Source organism: Dermochelys coriacea, chromosome 1 (genome assembly GCF_009764565.3).
Source record: "Dermochelys coriacea isolate rDerCor1 chromosome 1, rDerCor1.pri.v4, whole genome shotgun sequence".
NCBI classification, from domain to species: domain Eukaryota; kingdom Metazoa; phylum Chordata; order Testudines; family Dermochelyidae; genus Dermochelys; species Dermochelys coriacea.
In genome coordinates this window covers 335,786,450-335,805,073 of record NC_050068.2, presented here as the reverse complement: position 1 = coordinate 335,805,073, position 18,624 = coordinate 335,786,450, and the positions used below count along the sequence as shown (strand labels likewise).

The 18,624-nt window shown below is 39.4% G+C and overlaps 1 protein-coding gene across 1 annotated transcript in view; it reads right to left on the bottom strand.

Moving 5' to 3' along the window:
• The window catches only part of SEMA3A (semaphorin 3A), a 291,534-nt gene that overhangs the window by 17,007 nt on the left and 255,903 nt on the right, over positions 1 to 18,624 (bottom strand). Inside the window, 3 exon segments of the mRNA XM_043497991.1 lie at positions 4,441 to 4,598; positions 10,722 to 10,763; positions 13,552 to 13,643. Of these exon segments, the coding sequence (XP_043353926.1) occupies positions 4,441 to 4,598; positions 10,722 to 10,763; positions 13,552 to 13,643 (292 nt within the window).

The following is an 18,624-nucleotide window of genomic DNA, read 5'->3' as shown; positions in this document are numbered from 1 at the left end:
TTCTTCATGCTTCCAAATGAAAGCTTCAGTCATTGATAAATGCAAGTGAATGTATATAGTAAACCCTCCTAAAAATACTGATTATGGGTAAATTCATCTGTCTATTGAAATATAGATTAATAAGTCCAACATGTACAAAGTGCAGCATGTTTAATGTTTATTGAAAATACAAGGAATTTAAAATGGCACCCTCTCATCTACAAACTGAGATTACATCAAATAGCCTAGCTTCATCATTGGATTCTTCTAAATTATAGGCAAGAGGCTTACTTGGCAAACTACAATGTGTGACGGTGCAAGGCCAGATGGCTATAGAAAAGTAGTGGGAGATAGATATATTAGCTCCAGGCTAAACAAATCCGTGGTACCAGGATAAGTGAAATGGCAGCTGCTCCAGGTCAATTAAGACACCTGGGGCCAATTAAGAACTTTCCAGAAGGCAGGGAGAATTCTAGGTTGATTGGGTCAGGTGGGTGTGCATGTCAGGAGCTGTGGGAAGAAGTTGCGTGGTTGGAGAGGCTGAGTAGTACACACCATATCAGGCACAAGGAAGAAGGCCCTGAGGTAAGGGTGAAGTGGAGCTTGAGGAAGTGAGGGCTGCTGTGGGGAAGTAGCCCAGGAAATTGTACATGTCATGTTTCTAAAATGTCAGCTACCATAGCTGATACTATTAGGGTCCCTGGGCTGGAGCCTGGAGTAGAGGGTGGGCCCAGGCTCCCCCCGCCCTTTGTCCCCTGATTAATTACTGAGACTGGGAGACAACAGAGACTGTGCAAGGAAGGATAACTTCTCACCTCCCTTGCTAGCTTATGATGAAAATGGCTCAGTAGACTGTGATCCTTGTCTCTAGAGAAAGAACGGTTACGTGGAGGGTCACAGTGAGCCTCTGAGGCTAGCGAAATCCACCAGGAAACGTGGGACCCACGGAGGCAAGGACAGAGCTTTGTCACAAATGTTACTGCCAGGGCTTAATATATTTAGAGATGGATAGGATAATGTTTAACTCAACTTTCTTCTGGTTTGACCACAACCTTGGATCTAAATCCATATGCAAGTTTTTGCAAGTGGCTTTCGTCTTTAGTATGGGCTGAATTAAAATTCTGAAACAGAACATCCTTGAAAAATGGTGTATTCGAAGTCCAGATCTAAATTTTGTAGCTTGAGTCCCTCTCTAACTCTTATCACAATATCATTTAATATAACTTTATATTCCCCCTCCAATTTGCTCTCCATCTCTTCTCTTTAATAAAGTGTTGATCTGTTTGAAAAATGTTGTGTTTTACAAAAAAAGAAAACCCATATTTTTCTATACAGTTCTCTTTGGTTTGCATTTGTTGTGCTTGCTTTGTCTGTTTCTTTTCTTACCTAAACAGCTGTGATACAAAACCCAATTCAGCCCATGGAAAGGAGATTTATTTTAAAAAGAAGAAACAAGCCAAACAAAGATGTGTTTTGAGAACAAGCACTTTACTTGGGGAATAGGAGAAAACCACAGGGATTGCAAAGTCAGGAGAGAGCAAAAAGGATTAGGTGGTCAAACAATATTGAGATGTCAGATTATGGCATCCATTGACACACACAAAAAAGTGAAGTATCCTTGTAAGAGCCATGCTTGGTCTCACCCTTCAGTCACAATGGTCCAAATTAAGTAATATAATGGTTTCTGCAATGCAGAGACCATCTCTTACCCTTCTCTTTCTCAGAGTGAAAATCAGTTGGAACACAACTCATTAACAGCCCCAGAACTGATGGGGGAGGCATGCATGGGGTTTTCCATTAGGGGTTATCAGCTGTGGAATTTGATTCTGGATCTGGGTGGGAATTTTTTGACAATCTCTCCATGAAAAAATGCTGATTTGTTGAAATCAAAATTATTTGTGAGGAGGCGATTTCCACAAAATTCCCATTTCTGAAGAAAAGCACCTACATATCATTTTCAAAAGTGATTTAGTCAGAGAGGAGCCTAAGTTTCATTTATTTTTGAAAATGGGACTTATGAGCTATTGAACATTTCACCCAGCACTTATATAACTCTCTTCTTCCATAGATTTCATTCCCTCCCTCCGTGGGCTACATCCAATTGTCACAATGCCCTGAATGAATAGATAGTCTACTGGGTATGCTGCATAGCTTAACAAACTTTGGCTGAAGGGAGATATGGGCTGGAAAATGGTTTTCCCATCCTGTAATCCTTTTTTTTTTCAGACACAGGAATTTTGTGGAAATTGCCCTCTTTTCACAAACAATTTTGATTTGAACAAATCATCAATTTTTTCTTGGAGAGATTGTTAAAAAATTCCCACCCAGATCCAGAATCAAATTCCACAGCTGATACCTCTTAAGTCCCATTTTCAAAAGTGATTTAGGCACTAAGGAGACTAAGTTTTAATTTATTTCTGAAAATGGGACTTATGCAGTTTTGAACACTTCACCTTGGGTGCATGAATCCCACTGAAAGTCAGTGGGCCTTAGATGCCTTAGACACTTCTGTCTACCACTATTAATATCATGTTTTCCAGTGTAATGACACAATAAGATGCATGACAGCATTTTAATAGAAGGCACCCTTCTGTGTTTAGGTGCATGTTCTAAAGATATACTTCATCTCTCTCACCCATTCCAGTGCTGAACGTTTACACTGTATTTTCCCCATGGAAAGCTAGTTGCAATATGGCTTAATCAGGACCACACCCAGGCCCAAATGAGCTGCAAATGCAATTTTTGTCACTCCCTTCATAAATTCCACTGGCCAACTTATTTAAAGAATTCTATTTGTAGGAATTAGGCCTAATTAGACTCCCATTAATGTCAATGGATTTTGGATCAAGCATTTAGTTAGGATATCAAGCAAATGTCACACATTTCAGCATTAAGCCAGCATGGTGATCTATGAAACATGAGATCCAAAGCATGTGCACAAGTCAAATGGTCACACTATGGGCTTTCTAAACTGTCATTTAGGCTCCTTAAAGTTACACTGAGTGGGAAATATAAAAAGACAGATAAAGAAAATGACTATAAGCAAACCATCCCTATACATGCACCAAGCCACAACATTCTCCACACTTTTGGAATCTGGACTTGTAGGGATGCATTAGTAGGAGGCCATGGCATTTGAGTTCTTTCCAGGAATGCTAATTTTGTGACCGGTGTATTTGGTTTATCTTCTTTACCTCCCCCAGGAAGAATTATTTTGCCTCAAATTATTTCAATAGTCTGGTGCAAAAATAAGACTGCATGTTTCATGAGCAGCTTTTTTTTTTCTTCAAGTGTTTGCTTAGGCTACATTGAGGTACAAAGCTTGACATTTCAATCCTCTCCAGCTGAAATATCTGTGGAGGAAACTCTCCCTACTGTCCCTTACATTATCTCATCCCTTCCAGCAGCCAACCAACCACCCCCTGAAGATAAATATATTTTGGAAGCATGAAATTCCTTACTGAAGTATTTGTAAACTTTAGCTTCAAGATGAAGTTTGCCTCTTCTGTACATAAATGCTTGGATCTTTCACATCTCCTTTGGTGTAAGACACTATGTCATATTCCCTTTTATATTATCACCATCCGAGCAAATTTTTTTTGCAATAATTTGTCTAATATACTGATAGTTAGAAGGTGATGATATGGTGACTGTAGGCCAAATTCTGATCTGATTTGCAACCATGTTTATCAATTAAGTTATTCCAGATTTACACCTGAGTAATTGACAGCAGATTATAGACCCAGGTTCAAAGTCAATTCTTAATAACGATAGACTTAAAGTTTATTTGGAGGCTAAAAATGTATGTTTTAAAAACGTTAAGTCAAACAGCTACTCCAGAGTACTTAGAAACAATACAAATATTATTTTTCATGTACAGGGCCTGATACTACTTCACAATGCATCTCGTATAATCATTTGCATCTGTGAAAAGTTAATGTAAAATGCGATCTAATCAGAATGGCTACACCATCTTTGCACAAGTTGCAGAGCAATAGAGAATGAGGTGGTATCTATCTGTCAGTTTTCATCAATCCCCAAATGCTTTCTCATTCAGTTAGCATCACAACAACTTTTGAAAGTGTAAGGCAATGATGTTTCAGTTCTTAGGTACCTGTATTCATAAGTGTGTAATGATTGCTGGACTGAGCTCTCAATTAATTTTCTCTCTGTTTTTTATTGTTAACATTTCTCATTGTATAAGCGCAGATTTCCATTTCAGAGATGGCACCATTCTGAATGTTTTTTTTTATCATGGACTTTCCAAGCCATCCCAAAAAGTAGCAATGTTCACTTACCAAGACTTGATATTGTTTGTAACTTTCACAAATATGTTTTCTTTGAAGTAGAAAGGGCTCCAGTTAACCATCCCATGAAAAACCTCTGAAGCGCACAGGTCATCTTTCAGATCATCAGTTAAGGCAAGTAGTAGATAATGCAGACATCTGCAACTGTCCCTACCTCTTAGCAGTAGGGAAGTAACGCGAGCACGAAGAGCCGTCCCAAGCACAGTAAGGGTCTCTAGCAAGGCAGCACTCAGCACATGCTTTCCCATACACATCGCAGCGGTGCAAAGGGAGCTGTGAAACTCCAGCAGCTGAGCCAATGTAGAGTTGTTGCTGCAAAATAGGTGCAAGTTTGCAAATCATCAGGTTTCACTGGAAAGACATGCAGAATACATCAAAATATAAACAGTGGGGGCTGATTCTGATCTCATTTACATGGGTTTTACAGCAGTGTGTTTCCAGTGACTTCAATTATATGTTCCTGATTTACACACATGTAAGCAAGAGGCACATCAGCCCCAATATTTTAAAGAAAAGTCCAAGTAAGAAAATTATTTCCTGTTTCTATGGGACAAATGCTGGTGCTGATTTTTGTATGAAACCTCCACTGACATCAATGGAATTGCTACAAGTGAAGCGAGGTAGACTATGTCTCTAAGTGCCTGCCCTCCAATACCATAAAAATGGCAATACTGGGTTAGACCAATGGACCATGTACCCCAGTATCCTGTCTTCTGACAGTGGCCAGTGCCAGATGCTTCAGCAGCCACGAACAGAACAGGGCAACTATCAAGTGATCCATCCACTGTCATCCTGTTCCAGCTTCTGGAAGTCAGAGGTTTAGGGACACCGAGAACATGGTGTTGCATTCCTGACCATCTTGGCTAACATCCATTGATGGACCTATCCTCCATGCATCTATCTGATTCTTTTTTGAATCCAGTTATACGTTTGGCCTTCACAGCATCCCCTGGTAATAAGTTCCACATATTAACTGTGTGTTGTGTGGAGAAGTACTTTCTGATGTTTTTTCAGTCCTGCTGCCTATTCATGTCATTGTGTGACCCCTGGTTCTTGTATTAGGTGAAGGGGTAAATAACACTTCCCTATTCACTTTCTCCACCGATGAAGAGCCTGACTAATCTCAGTGGTAGAGCTAGTTGGAAAATGTGCTTCTTTTTAAGTTGAAATTTTTGAAGAAAACAACAAAATTTAATTTTTGTCAAACTTTTTCACAGAAAAGTTAGCTTTTCAGGTGGAATATCAATAAGCAAATATTTTCACTTGGAAGTGTTGGTCATGGTGTCTCATGGGAGTTGTAGTTTGGGTGCCTCATACTCGTCCATAGACCATTCTTCCTGGACTGACTACATCTTCTATAGCGCACACAGTATCCCATCATGATGAAGGGTGGCAGCTGATTATAGTCCTTGGCTATGGTGCATCATGGAGACGTAGTTTGGTTTCCTCATATCCCCATTATCCTCTCTGGGCCAGGCTTCACAGCCAGATTACAACTCTTAAGAAACACTATAGCAAGATATCCAAATGACAACAGTTCAGTTTTAGACTCCCCTCCCAATAATATCAGCTGCTTGATGCAGCACAGGAGATGTAATCCATCTGGGAGACCTGGCCCATAGAGGGTAATGGGGACATGAGGCAACGGAGCTACAACTCCCAAGAGGCATTATGGCAGTCTATCAAATGAAAATATTTTGATTTTAGGCCTTCCACGATTAAAAAAAAATCCTGACACATGTACAAAGTCACTGAAATGCAGCTACCTGTGGGGTGGAAAATTCATGTTACAAAACTGAGGAAGCACAAAGACTTCAGGCCTCTCATTTTGAAAATGCCATGGGACTCTTTAAATCCCAAGTAAAGTAGCCAGGATCTCAGTTTTTAAGGTCTCATGAAACAGATTTTCATTAATTTTTCTGTTTCAGAGGATGAAGGGCTTGCATAAGAAACTGTATTACAAGCGAGCCCATGGACCTGATTCACCTCCTGTGTTGCGATTCCATAAAGGTAAAGCCCATATAGGATTCAGTAATGCAAGCTGGCTGCAGTCGCTACTTTGTTGAGATGCCAACAGCTGGCCAGCACAGTCTCAGAGGTGGCAGGACAGATCACTTGCGCAGTGTTAGCACCTCTCCCAAGGAAACTTCCACCTCTTACGAAGCCCTGGCTGGGATATAAAAGCTGCAGTGTCCTGGAGAAACCCCTTGATCACACAGGGATGTATCTAGTACTATATGGGAAGTCTTAAGCTTACATAATTACCTTCAGCTAGGCATATAGGTCAATGATGGATAATGCATGGAACGAATGACTGGCAGCAGACATGACTGACATTTAGTGATTGATCAGAAGTGCAATATATTACCATATAGTAGTAGGACTGTATATAACTGGGGTACGACTATATATAAACAATATGGCATGTAGCTTACTATGTAGAGCATATAATAATGAATTCTAGGATGTATATTGAAAAATCAATGTCCAAACTGTAAGGGTTCATGTACACCAATGTACCAATTTTTTATTAGTCAAAAATGATTGCTAATAAATCTCCCTAGAATGAGAGCTCTGAACTGAACAAAAGAGCAGCAAATCATAGGAAATCTAAAATAAATGAACTAAGACCAAAAGAAGTTGCTTAAAGATTTTACTTCTTATGGGACAGTTCAGATGTTCCATCTGTTAAGTATAATATGTGGTTTAGGAATCCTATAATCAAGAGCGTATCCAAATCGCTCTACTTGCTTCTCTTTAAAGCAATGTATTTAAGATCCAGCTGTTGACCATTATGCTGGACACTAATAATAAATAATTTCAGCCAATATGAAATTCAAACAATGGTAATGGAGGCATCCCCAAAAATGACCTGACACTGCACTCTCACAAGACAATTTGTGTTTAACACATCAGCTGATTATCAGATCAAATTACAGCAAGGGAAGCTGTCCATTGAAGAGATCTTTTCAAACTGCTGAAACAACAGTACTGTAGGGAAGAACTGTGGGTTAAGGGAGGGGCAAATACGTGGCAGTGGTCACGGTTTGCCATCACTGACCACACATTCATGTCCGAGATACAACTGTTTTCCCTATGGTTTGGAGTAACAGATGTAAAATGCATCCCTGTATAGCAAGCCGGCGCAAGGCCGTGAAAGTGGGGCATAGGTTTTCGTATGGCTCCTCAGCACAGGGCTGAATGTTATCCAGTGAAGGTATGCAGGAACAGAAACAGTGAGCACTGAATAAATATAGTACTTCACACATGTATGCAAATAGACTATAAGTTCTTTTTTGAAGATTTAAGAGATTCTCTCTCGCTCTCTCCACTCCCCCACTTGAATGGAAATGTGGGTGGTGGAAACCACAGAAAATTCTCTGTATCAGACAAAACGTTTGTCTGTATCAACCTGTGATCTCCTTCCCCCATCCCACCTGTGGCTTCTATGAGCATAGGGATTCATAAACCTATGAATCTGAGCCCAAGAGGTAGAAGGGTGAGGGTTTGCACTACAAAATGTTCCTTCCAGCTCCCCTACTCTGTTCTGTGGGTATTCATAGCAGCAGGTGGGGAGGGGATACTATGGAGGTACAAGGGATTTTCTGTGGCCTGTTCCTCTTCCCAAACTCAGGGGGCAATGAGGGAAAAGTTATTGTAGATTGAATCTGGGTAAACTTTTCAGGTTTTTCCTCTGTAGTGGGAGCCCCATCTGAGGGAACTTCTGGGGGCAGTGCTGGTTCCTGCAGTCACAGTGCTTTTAAGGAACTGCAGGAAGCCAGGGGGCAAGGGACTCTGCTCCAATGGCCTGCTCCTGTTTGCTGATCCACCAAGGACAGTGCAGATCTCAGGGATCAGTGGTTTAGGGGATGGAACACAAATGAGGTCCTTAGTGATGAACTCAAAATCTAACTTCTGTGAGCTAGAGAGGGACAGGAGGCACATCAAGGCTCACTTTGAATGCACTGTTAAGGCTGATTCAAGGGGTAAAATTCACCCCTGTGCAGAGGACTAGCAAGCACTAGGCCTTAGCTAGACACGTAGTGGGGAATGCCAATTGAGTTGGCAAGACTGACAGAGATGTAGCAATGGCAAAGTCTTGAGTAGCAGCAGATGGGACCCACAGACCTAGTACAGTATGCAAGAGTAAGCAGAAAGGTCTGTACACAGGGCTGTCTGAATTCATCCACACATTCCTAGTTTATATATATAGTGATGATTGCACTGAAACTATTGAATAAAGCATGTTGATTTTATTGTTTACATTTACACTTTGCAGTGTGCAGTGCCTAGAACAGGGGTGCGAAAACTTTTTGGCCCAAGGGCCACATCTGGGAATAGAAATTGTTTGTCAGGCCATGAATGCTCATAAAATTGGGGCTGGGCTGGCAGAAGGGGGTGAGGGCTCTGGTTGGGGATGCAGGCTCCAGGGTGAGCCAGAATGAGGAGTTCAGGGTGTAGGAGAGAACTCCGGCCTGAGGCAGGAGGTTGGGTGCAGGGGGAGGTGAGAGCTCTGGCTGGGGTGCGGGCTCTGGGTTGGGCTGGGGATGAGAAGTTTGGGGTGTAGGATGGTGCTCTGGGCTGGGATCAAGGGGTTTGTAGGGCAGGAGGGAGATCAGGGCTGGGGCAGGAGGTTGGGGCAGGGGAAAGGCTCAGGGGTGCTGGCTCCAGGCAGCACTTACCTCAAGGGGCTCCCGGAAGCAGCAGTATGTCTCTTCTCTGGCTCCTACGTGGAGGTATGGCTAGGTGGCTCTGCATGCTGCCCCTTCCACTGGCACTGCCCCTGCAGCTCCCATTGACGACAGTTCCTGGCCAATGGGAGCTGCGGGGGCAGTGTCTTGGTGTGGGAGCAGCATGCAGAATGGATCCCCCTGGCTGCCCCTACACATAGGAGCTGGAGGAGGGTCATGCCACAGCTTCCAAGAGCCATGTGGAGTGGCCCCCTCTCTGCTGCCTGGGCTGGAGTGCTGGAGTGGGGCAAGCCCCAGACCCCACTCCCCAGCGGGAGCTTGAGGGCCAGATTAAAACAGCTGGGGGATAGGCACCGGGCTATAATTTGCCCACCCTGCCTAGAATTATTATGCTATTGATGTTTATGTGAAACCCTACAACTTAAACACATGAATAATGTGTTTAAGATGTAAAACCTAGAGCATCTTTTAATCATAAATCTAGTGTGAAGCATGTTGCCAGATACTTCTTTGATACAAAGTCTCTGTGCCAAAAACTTGTCATGCTGAATCATGATTTCTGTCATTTTTAATCCAAGGCTGGCTGATATTTCAAAGTTTAATTTTGCCGAATAACCATACTGTGCTCTTTCTAGTTGTAGACAATATTAATACTGTAAATTTGTTTTCTAATGACTTGGGGGAAATTGTAATCCCTCCTAAGTAAATAAAGATGCTTTGAAGAAGAAGTTATACAAAATGCACAGCCCATTATACAATACAATCGGCTGTCTTAAAAGAATGTACTTGTAAAAATAATCCAAAGCAGAGCCTTTTGGTATGATGTGAACATATACACCACTTGACAGGTTTGTTTGTAAATGGTACATTCTTTTTAAGCCACCGGTTTTGTTGGTTTGGGTGATATGTCAGGGAATTGGCCCCAAACAAAATGTTTTGTGTCACATACTGCACATTTTCAGGCAGGTTTCCAATATACAATGGATTCGTAGCTGCAGTGTTCAGCATTTGAAATGGAGAGTTGAGCTCTGTTCATTAGAGAATACAATTTAGCCCTTTGAAGGGCGCCCTCACAAGGCCAATGCACCACTTTAGACCTATTTCAACAGGATATAGGTCTCATTGTGCCTCTTCACTGAGAGGTGTTGTACACCATTATTAATGGACCCAATCCTGCAACAACTTACTATCAGGTATTACTACCAGAACTTCAATGGGAATACTCATGTTAGTAAGCAAGATACTCGTTCATATTTTCAGACTCTGGCCCCAAATCCACAAAACTGGGAAAAATCACCTGTTTTTTTTATATCTATAATACAAGCTATTATAAAGCATACCAGGGGTGACTGTGCTTCCACTTAAATTAATGAAGGGTTTTGCCACCAACTTCACAGGAAACAGCACTGGGTTCATATGTGTAAAGACCAAATTCAGACATGTTGTAAGTGAATGCAATGCCTCTAAACTCAATAGCTTCTCAGTCACTGAAGCATTTGGTAATGTGGAATTTTTCTGCAAGCAGCTGGTTAGTTTACACCTTGCCAGTAAAGCACAAAACTAACTTTTTTCCTTTCTCCACTGCCTGACACATTTTCCTTGAGAAACTGCTGATGTTTATGTAAAGGGATGGGATGTTGCTGGTATAATTAATATGCCTCTCCTAAGTGCCAAGTTACTGTCTCTGAACTATACAGGCCAATAAATATTTTAAAAAGTGATTTAAAGCTTGTGCATATAGTACCTGCTTTGTGGAAATCTTCATTGCAGAAATAACAGTGGGTTCCTAGAAAAAACATTAAAATGGGTTAAAATGTAAAATGTGTTAACATGAAACTAGTGCTATAGGGTCATCTACCAGCTAAAAAACTCTATGGATTCTTTGACGGCATTTCTTGCTGACTATTAACATGAAATGTTTGTATTGTTATAGGTGAATTAGAATGCATATACATTTGTGCCTGTGCATGTCTAAATTCAACATCACAATTCATCAATCATTTCTCAGACTCTATTATTCCAGCGTTATTGGTTTTGTTGTTTGTTTCACTTTTTGAAATTCATTTCTGTTCATACTGTTAAATTTAAATTTACAGTAATGTATCCACATAGCATGCATAGAGAAAAGCTTAAGAATAAATATTAATATGATAAAGTGCAGGTGATGGAACCCAAATAAACCAATCACTTTAATAATACCTAGATGAAGACCCCAGTCCTGCAAATACTTACTTATGTGACTAGCTCTCCTCACATGAGTAGTCCTACTGACTGTATTGGGATTTCTCATGCACATACAGTTACTTATGTTTATGGAATGCGGAGCTCTAACTGGTAGTAAATTTTTACACTGTGAAGTATTTAATCAATAATGGGCAAATCCTGCTCACCTTACTCAGGCACTTACTCCTATGAAACATTATGCCTGAGTAAAGTAAGCAGACTTTGGACCACTAAGTAGTTTCCTATATAAATTAATGGAGCTTTATAAGCACATTAATAAAATAATGAATTTAGTCTTGATCCTAAAGGATTTTTAATTTTGTTTTTTACATTGGTAGGGTAGTCCCAGTAACTTCAGTGGGACTATTTACGTAAGTAAAAGCTAGAGGACTGAGCCCTTAATGAGTAATTCTAACAAAGTTTAAGTTTCAGTGCAGTGTAAAACCTTATTACATGCGGTGCAAAAGAGTACTACTTACTGACCCTATGCATCATGTTTTTCGTAACGTATATTAATAGTTCGCATTAAGCTTTCAACCTGCTGATCTTGAGAGAATTTGATATGGCTGAGTGGATGCTATGCATGTGGACTCCTTTACAAATGGGTTAATAGACCTGGTATTAGAAAGCATCAATTATGTGTTACATTTGAATGAAAATTGAACTCATTTGCTTGTTTGCTCAGCTGTTCCGGGGAATATTCCACAATTCAGGTTAAAAAAGGCATTTGTTATCAATGTAACAGATCTGGAAGGTTTTCAGTTTGGTGGATTTATAAATGAAAACCATTGTATCATCATACTGTGGCTCAAACAGTGAAAAACATTCTTCATGACACAGAGGTAGCCTCTTCTGTAGCCAGTAGAAACTCAGATATGGTAGGTTCCATTAAAAATTATTGCAAAATTTCTATTAAAAGATCTAATTCTTGTTTACTCCACGGCCTCCTTACACTATTAAACTAAGGAGGCCTTGATGTAAATGGGAATCAGGGGCAAACTATTTTTATATAATACAAAAGATGTACCAGTAAACTTAAAACCCAAATCCTAATTTGACATTTAGTGTAGGGCTGCTGCAAATCCAGTTTGGAAAATAACGTTGATTCAGTTTTTCCTAATTTACTCTCCTATTTCTTTGATTTCTTGGCACTTCTGCTTTATTTAAGGAAGAAACTCCTATGCTATCAAAATTGCCAGATTACCCTGCAGAGTACATAATATTCTTGCTTCATGTTAAAGAGAGAAAAGCCAGAAGCCCCAAATTACACTTCTCATTTTCCCTTCATAGCTTCTAATTTACATTTGTGTTAAAAAAAACCCAAAACAACAAAAAAAACCAAACCCACAGAAAATGAAACACAGCCTGACAGTGACCAATCTCTGGGCGGTGATTCTTGTGCAAACTTTGCCTGTGAAGCATAGAATGCCGAAAGTAAACATTTCTATAAGACCTGCCCAAATATGTTGTGTCTACTGTCAAGTCAAAGATATAGTGATGGTAACATAGCATGAACAGAGAATAATTCAGGAAACTCAAATGTTTTATTGTAGCACAGAAAACATGGAACATCCTCTGGGATCTATCTGACATGATTCAGAAAAAGTTTGATTTATTTGGGCTCAATTTTCAGAAGTGACTAGTGGATACTTCACTTGGGGTAAGATGGAGGGTCAGCTCACAGTATCTTAAAGGGACTTGATTTTCATAAAATGCTGAGTTCCCATACTCTTAAAATCAGGCCTTTTTAAGCTATTTCAACTCAGGTACCTTACAGTGGAGACACCCAAAGTCACTTCTGAAAATGTAGGTCCTCTGTTCCTTTTGGTTTTGAAGGCAACTGTAAATGGTACCAGACTTAAAAAAAATTTGGGAGACCAACATTTTACCTAAGAGAGGTAAAATGTATATTTCATGTGTATTTGTTACGTTTTCACTGAGATGTCATGGAAGCTCAAGGAATAAGACTGAAGAGTCTCCTCCTAGCCAGATAATCTGAATTGTTTCTAATAGCCACAGGTGTAGTTATTATTTGTATAACCTTCTAGGAGAGGATGGGTGGGAAGATTCCAGAAAATACACATTTTTTAACTGTAACTGACAATCGCTCAAAGATTTAGTGATTCTAATTTACCATTGAAACAGCACAACAAAAATCAGGAATGCCATTTCTTTTATCATTAACCTCCAACTAGCATTTGGAAGCTTCAAGGTTTATTTTGACTGGTGTCTGGGTCTATAATTGACAAGCTAATTAGAAGAGTATGCCAGGCTACTCCTTGGCTCTCCTGCAACAAGTTCAGCGTGCAGCTGTCCACAGAAAAATCTACTTGGAATTCAACAGCACTTACCCGAAAGACTGCCATTTCTTCCAGCAAGACTTCTTCTAAATCATGCCAAGTCTCCTTAGGAATTGAAACCACTTTAAGAACTGTCCCAATATCTTTAAAAGAAAAAAAATGTTTTCAGGTGCTTAATTAGTAGACTCCAATTTAAGGGCAACCAGAATTTCTTCATCTCTTGCGATATGCAATTATTTCCATACAAGGGTCCTGACACTACATATTGCTGAGAACTGACTCCACACAATACCCATTGGCATTTGAAATGAACTAGCAGGGTTTTGAATTTCCATAAGGCATTGTTCTGAGATTTCTTAATTGTGGAAGTTCAACAGACAAATGATCCATTACTTTGCTTCAGCTGTTAAAGGATGAACAGGACAGCACAATATTATTAGATTGGTGCCATGAAATGTCAGCTGCCTCAGAGGTATTATTAGATGGGAATGTGCTAAATTTACTCAGCCACATTTTATTAGCCATTCTGAAGTAGGAAGTTTTTCATACTTGTTTTAAAATACACGTGCAGATGTTATTAGAAGGCTCATTGTGGACACAAGGGCAGCTGGAAGAATGTTGTCAAATTGATGAAGTTGTCAGTTCTTTTAAGTACATGCTGTCCTGGTGTCAAGCAAAAGCATCTAAGACTTATATGTCCCTGAAGACATCTGTATTTCCATTATGTGATGAATGGCACTAGCCTTGTTTCAGGATAAAACAACAACAGCCCTGTACAACTTGTATCTTTTCATTAGAGATAGCTTTGCACCAAGGGCTCGATTCTACACCCATTTAGGTTATTGAGAGTATGTCCACTGACGTTAATGTGAGCAGGTCCAGGTCTCAAAACCACAGCACTAAACATCCCCGCAAACATGTGTGGATGTCTGGATTTGGAACTGAACTTTCTAACTTAAGACCATCTCTCTATTTAACCTTTGAAGCATATATCTATGCTTCATTTTGCATAAACCAACTTTTTGGAAACAGTTGCAACTTTACCAGCTTAATTCAAAACCTAGCATTTCTGGTTTGTCAAAGCTTACCAAATACTTTTAGCAGTAACAAGAAATGTGTGTTCTAATTTAATGTTTTAGGTCTGCTAAGCATGATGCAATACAATCATATTATAGAAAGCAAAAAGCATTCACCCTCTGAAAATCAAGCCCCTTTAGGGTGTCTCAAGATCAGCACCCACAATCACTAGTCACTTTGGAAAATGTAGGCTGTTTTTAAAGCCATAAGGTAAAGGTATTAAGCATAATAAAATATAGAGAGTCTACATTCTTCCTAATACAAGGATTCCCCAAGAATAACTATACAGATATGTTCAAAAATGCTCTGTTGTAAAAGTCTCCATTTTTCCATCAGAAAATGCTGAGTCAACTAAATCAAAATGATTAGAAGGCAAGTATCTATTTCAACCAAAAAATGTCCACAGAAAAGTCTTGAAATAGTTTGTTTTGATAAGGTTGGAATGTTTCATTTCTACTTTTATCATTTTGACATTACCATTCCGAATGTTATATTACATTTTACTTTACAATATCATATAAACGTTGAAACAATAAAAGTCAAAATTAAACATTTGGACCTTACTGAAACAAAATATTTTGATTGTTATAGATATGAAATGTTCTGATAAAGTAAACTTTTTTTGCAATATTTCATTCTGTGAAAAAAATATAGTTATCAAGTTTGTATCTTCAATTGGGACAAAAAAAAATTTCAAAAATCTCATAAATTCCCATGAGACAGAAATTTTGTTTCTTGACCAATTCTAATAACTGTCTTATGCAAAAGTTGAAATCTAAATATCCATGGCTAGGAGTTTGGGGGGGGGTTTAAACCTGTACATCTTTGTTTAATTTTTCCACAAAATATCAATTGCAATCTAATCTCTTTCATGAACTCCAAATTTGCACATGCAATTTTTAATAGAAAATAAAAATAAAATAAAATCTCTTAACAGGAAGTTTTGCCTTTTTTTAAAATACTTCAGGTATGATTCTGGCTCATGAAAAATAATAGATGGATTGTTATTAAATCTTTGGTTATTCACTATTATTATTACTATTATTTTAAAATATTTACTTTGAGCAATATACTTAAAAGTAGCTTTACAGAACATCATAGAACAAGCAGAACATAAACTTAAAACAAAAACTCCTGAACTTTCCACAACTATTTGGAAAAACTAATAATTCATTATTAAGGATATTAGCAATATGAGAATTGGAAACTGCCCTGGCTACAATTTAGTAATTGTAGTTTGGAGAAAACCTGCAAACAACAGAGACAGGACTTCAAGTTAATGAACATAACAGGGTGTCATGGTTTGTAGGGCTTTACACACTATTAGTACAGGACTGTCATCAGCACCACATTTATAGTCTATTGAAGCTACATTTTGGGACAGCATAAATGGAGTTTTGATAAAGTGAAGCAAGTAGAATTGTGGAATCTGAGCAGGGCAGATAGATACTGTAGCTCTAAGCATCACATTTTTTAAATAAATGCTTCTCTTTTAAGAATACTGCAATGATTATGGTAGCTTGGTGCTGCAGAAAGCCCTTGAGGTCAAAGGTACAATATGTTAATCACTATGGCGACTCTGATCAGGCCTCAGGTACCGAAGTGTCGGTTTATCTGAGTTCTAGATCAAGTTTTACAGAGTAGTATTTCAAACAATTTCACACAAATTGAATTGGGCTTCTCTTTTAGGATCAATGGGCTCTGGTGAGTAACTTAGTTTAGAAGATAAGATTACTGTTATTAATTCACTTTACTGACAGATGTATCTAGACTGTGCCCAATGATCCCCCACATCAGATATTTGGGATACGCTTTAAATGGATACATTGGAACCTGGTTTTTCACAGACATATTTTCGGGCATTCCAATATAATTTTGTTTCCACTGTGGAGTAGCTAGGTGATAGTTATTGTTACAATGACAATGAGAAAGAAACTGCTTAGATGAAGATTTCACCCACAGGAAAGGAAATATGACCAAGCTGGATGGCATGCTAATTATCCTGCGGTTAACTAGCACCAGTTATGTCAATACCAAAAAAGGTTTCCCCGTTTTACTGAAGTTCTGCAGCCTGATTGCTACAATGCTAATGGCTATATGTAATCTGATGGCACAGAACTGCAGAGAAACCCAGTCACACCACACAGGGCTAAATCATGGCTTTGTCACAAGTCCTGCTCAGTTAGCCGTAAATTAGATTGTGATGTGAGTCCACAATCTGATTCCTGGTTCCTCCTTTGCACTGGGGGTGGAGGCAGAGGTGTCTTGCCCTATACCAGTCCCATCCATGGTGCTGATTTTTAACTCCAGTATGCTGGCTTAGCTGTGCTTGCTGGTACGATGGAGGGAGAGCCTTAGTTGCCGATCCATTCCCTATCTGCATGGAAGTGAGAGTAGGAGTTCCACGGAAGGTTTTCTTTCCCCACGTTATTAATCACTTTCTAGCGAGTGCAGATGAGCAAGTGGGCACCTTATACCCACTTACTCCCCTATGCGTCCCTCGTTTACTGTCCTTGTTGAGCAGCTATTATCTTAGTCTGACAAACATAATATTGCAGAAAATAAAAGCAATACTTTACATTTACAGGGCTGCATTTTCAGTGCTGACTTCTGTCTTGGCAGGCGCATGTTTTTGCTCCTAATTTGTAGACACAAATATCTGCATTGCCTGTCTAACCACTGCAGCTGTTTTCACCTAGAAATCTGAAATTTGAATCTGTAGTGAACAGTAGGGAGGAAATTGCTCCCTCCCAATGGAAGTCAAGTTGAGCTCAGGTTTAAAGGCAGACCCTCAGTATACGAGACCTCTCCTGAGGATCTCAAAGGGTTTTTCAGAAGTTAATTTAGCAAGGCTCGAAATATCCCTCTCTGATTGGCAGTTGTAGATCCATTTCACAAAGAGGTAAACTGAGGCACTGAGATATTAAAGGCTTGCTCATGTACCACCAAATTCAGTGAGTTTTACATTCATGTCAGTGAGAGCAAGATCAAGTAATAAATGACTTGCTGAAAGTCATATACCAGTGTGGCCTAATAGGCAGAGCAGTGAATGAGAACTCAGAAGACTTGGTTTCTGTTCCTGGTTCAGCCTCTAACCTGCTGAGTGACTGTGGGAAAATTATTTCATTTGGCTGTACCTCAGTTTTCCCATCAGTAAAATTGGGATAATGATGTTTCTTGCCTTTGTAAAGCCCTTTGGGGTCTACAGATGAAAAGTTCTATATAAGAGCCGTCTTATTATTGTCATTGCAAGATGGGCATACATTATCCAGTTTTCCTTATGTGATGGAAGATATCTGTGGCACATAAAAACAGGTTAAAATATTGTTCAGAGTTTTAAACAATAACCCACTATAGCACAAACATGTCATCATTCAGTTCACAATTTCAGAGAGCTGGAGCACTTTCTTTATGGCTGCATCTTCTGCAGTAAATGTTTGGTACACATGCAATATGCTTAGTATACAAAGCTTCAGCACAGGTCTCAGTTTACTCATGATTTATGTTAGGCATCAACATGAAGAAGCCTTGAGATTTATTGCTTTGGAATCTGACCCCCAGCTATGGAGCTGTAGATTTGTAACTGGTGCCATTCAGAAACAGTATTCTTATGAGAAAGAAAGAGAAACAGACAGACAGAGAACCTGTTCATTTTTTAGAACACTGCAGTGATGCAGAGGGAAAGTTCTTTGGTTTCTTTGATTTAACTTCTTGAGGCTAGTAATAAGTCACTGTGTTCAATACAAGTTTGAAACACTAGTCAATCTGGTGGAAAATCATCAAAGATGTAAGGCCAGCTCCTCAGATGGTGCTAATCAATGTATTTACATGATGTCAATGGAGAAACTGGGCTGAGTGGCTGGCCTCTGGTGCTTTCATGTAGAACTTTTAGCGTAGTAAAAATTGCTTTATTTACAAGAAAATCCTCTCTTTTGCCTGCTGGAAGAAAGATATAAAGCCCAAGCCATAAGACAGTACAAACACTTTACCAGTGGCATCGTGCTTCAGCATAACTTTTTTGTCCTTCCTAGGACCTCTTATAGATAT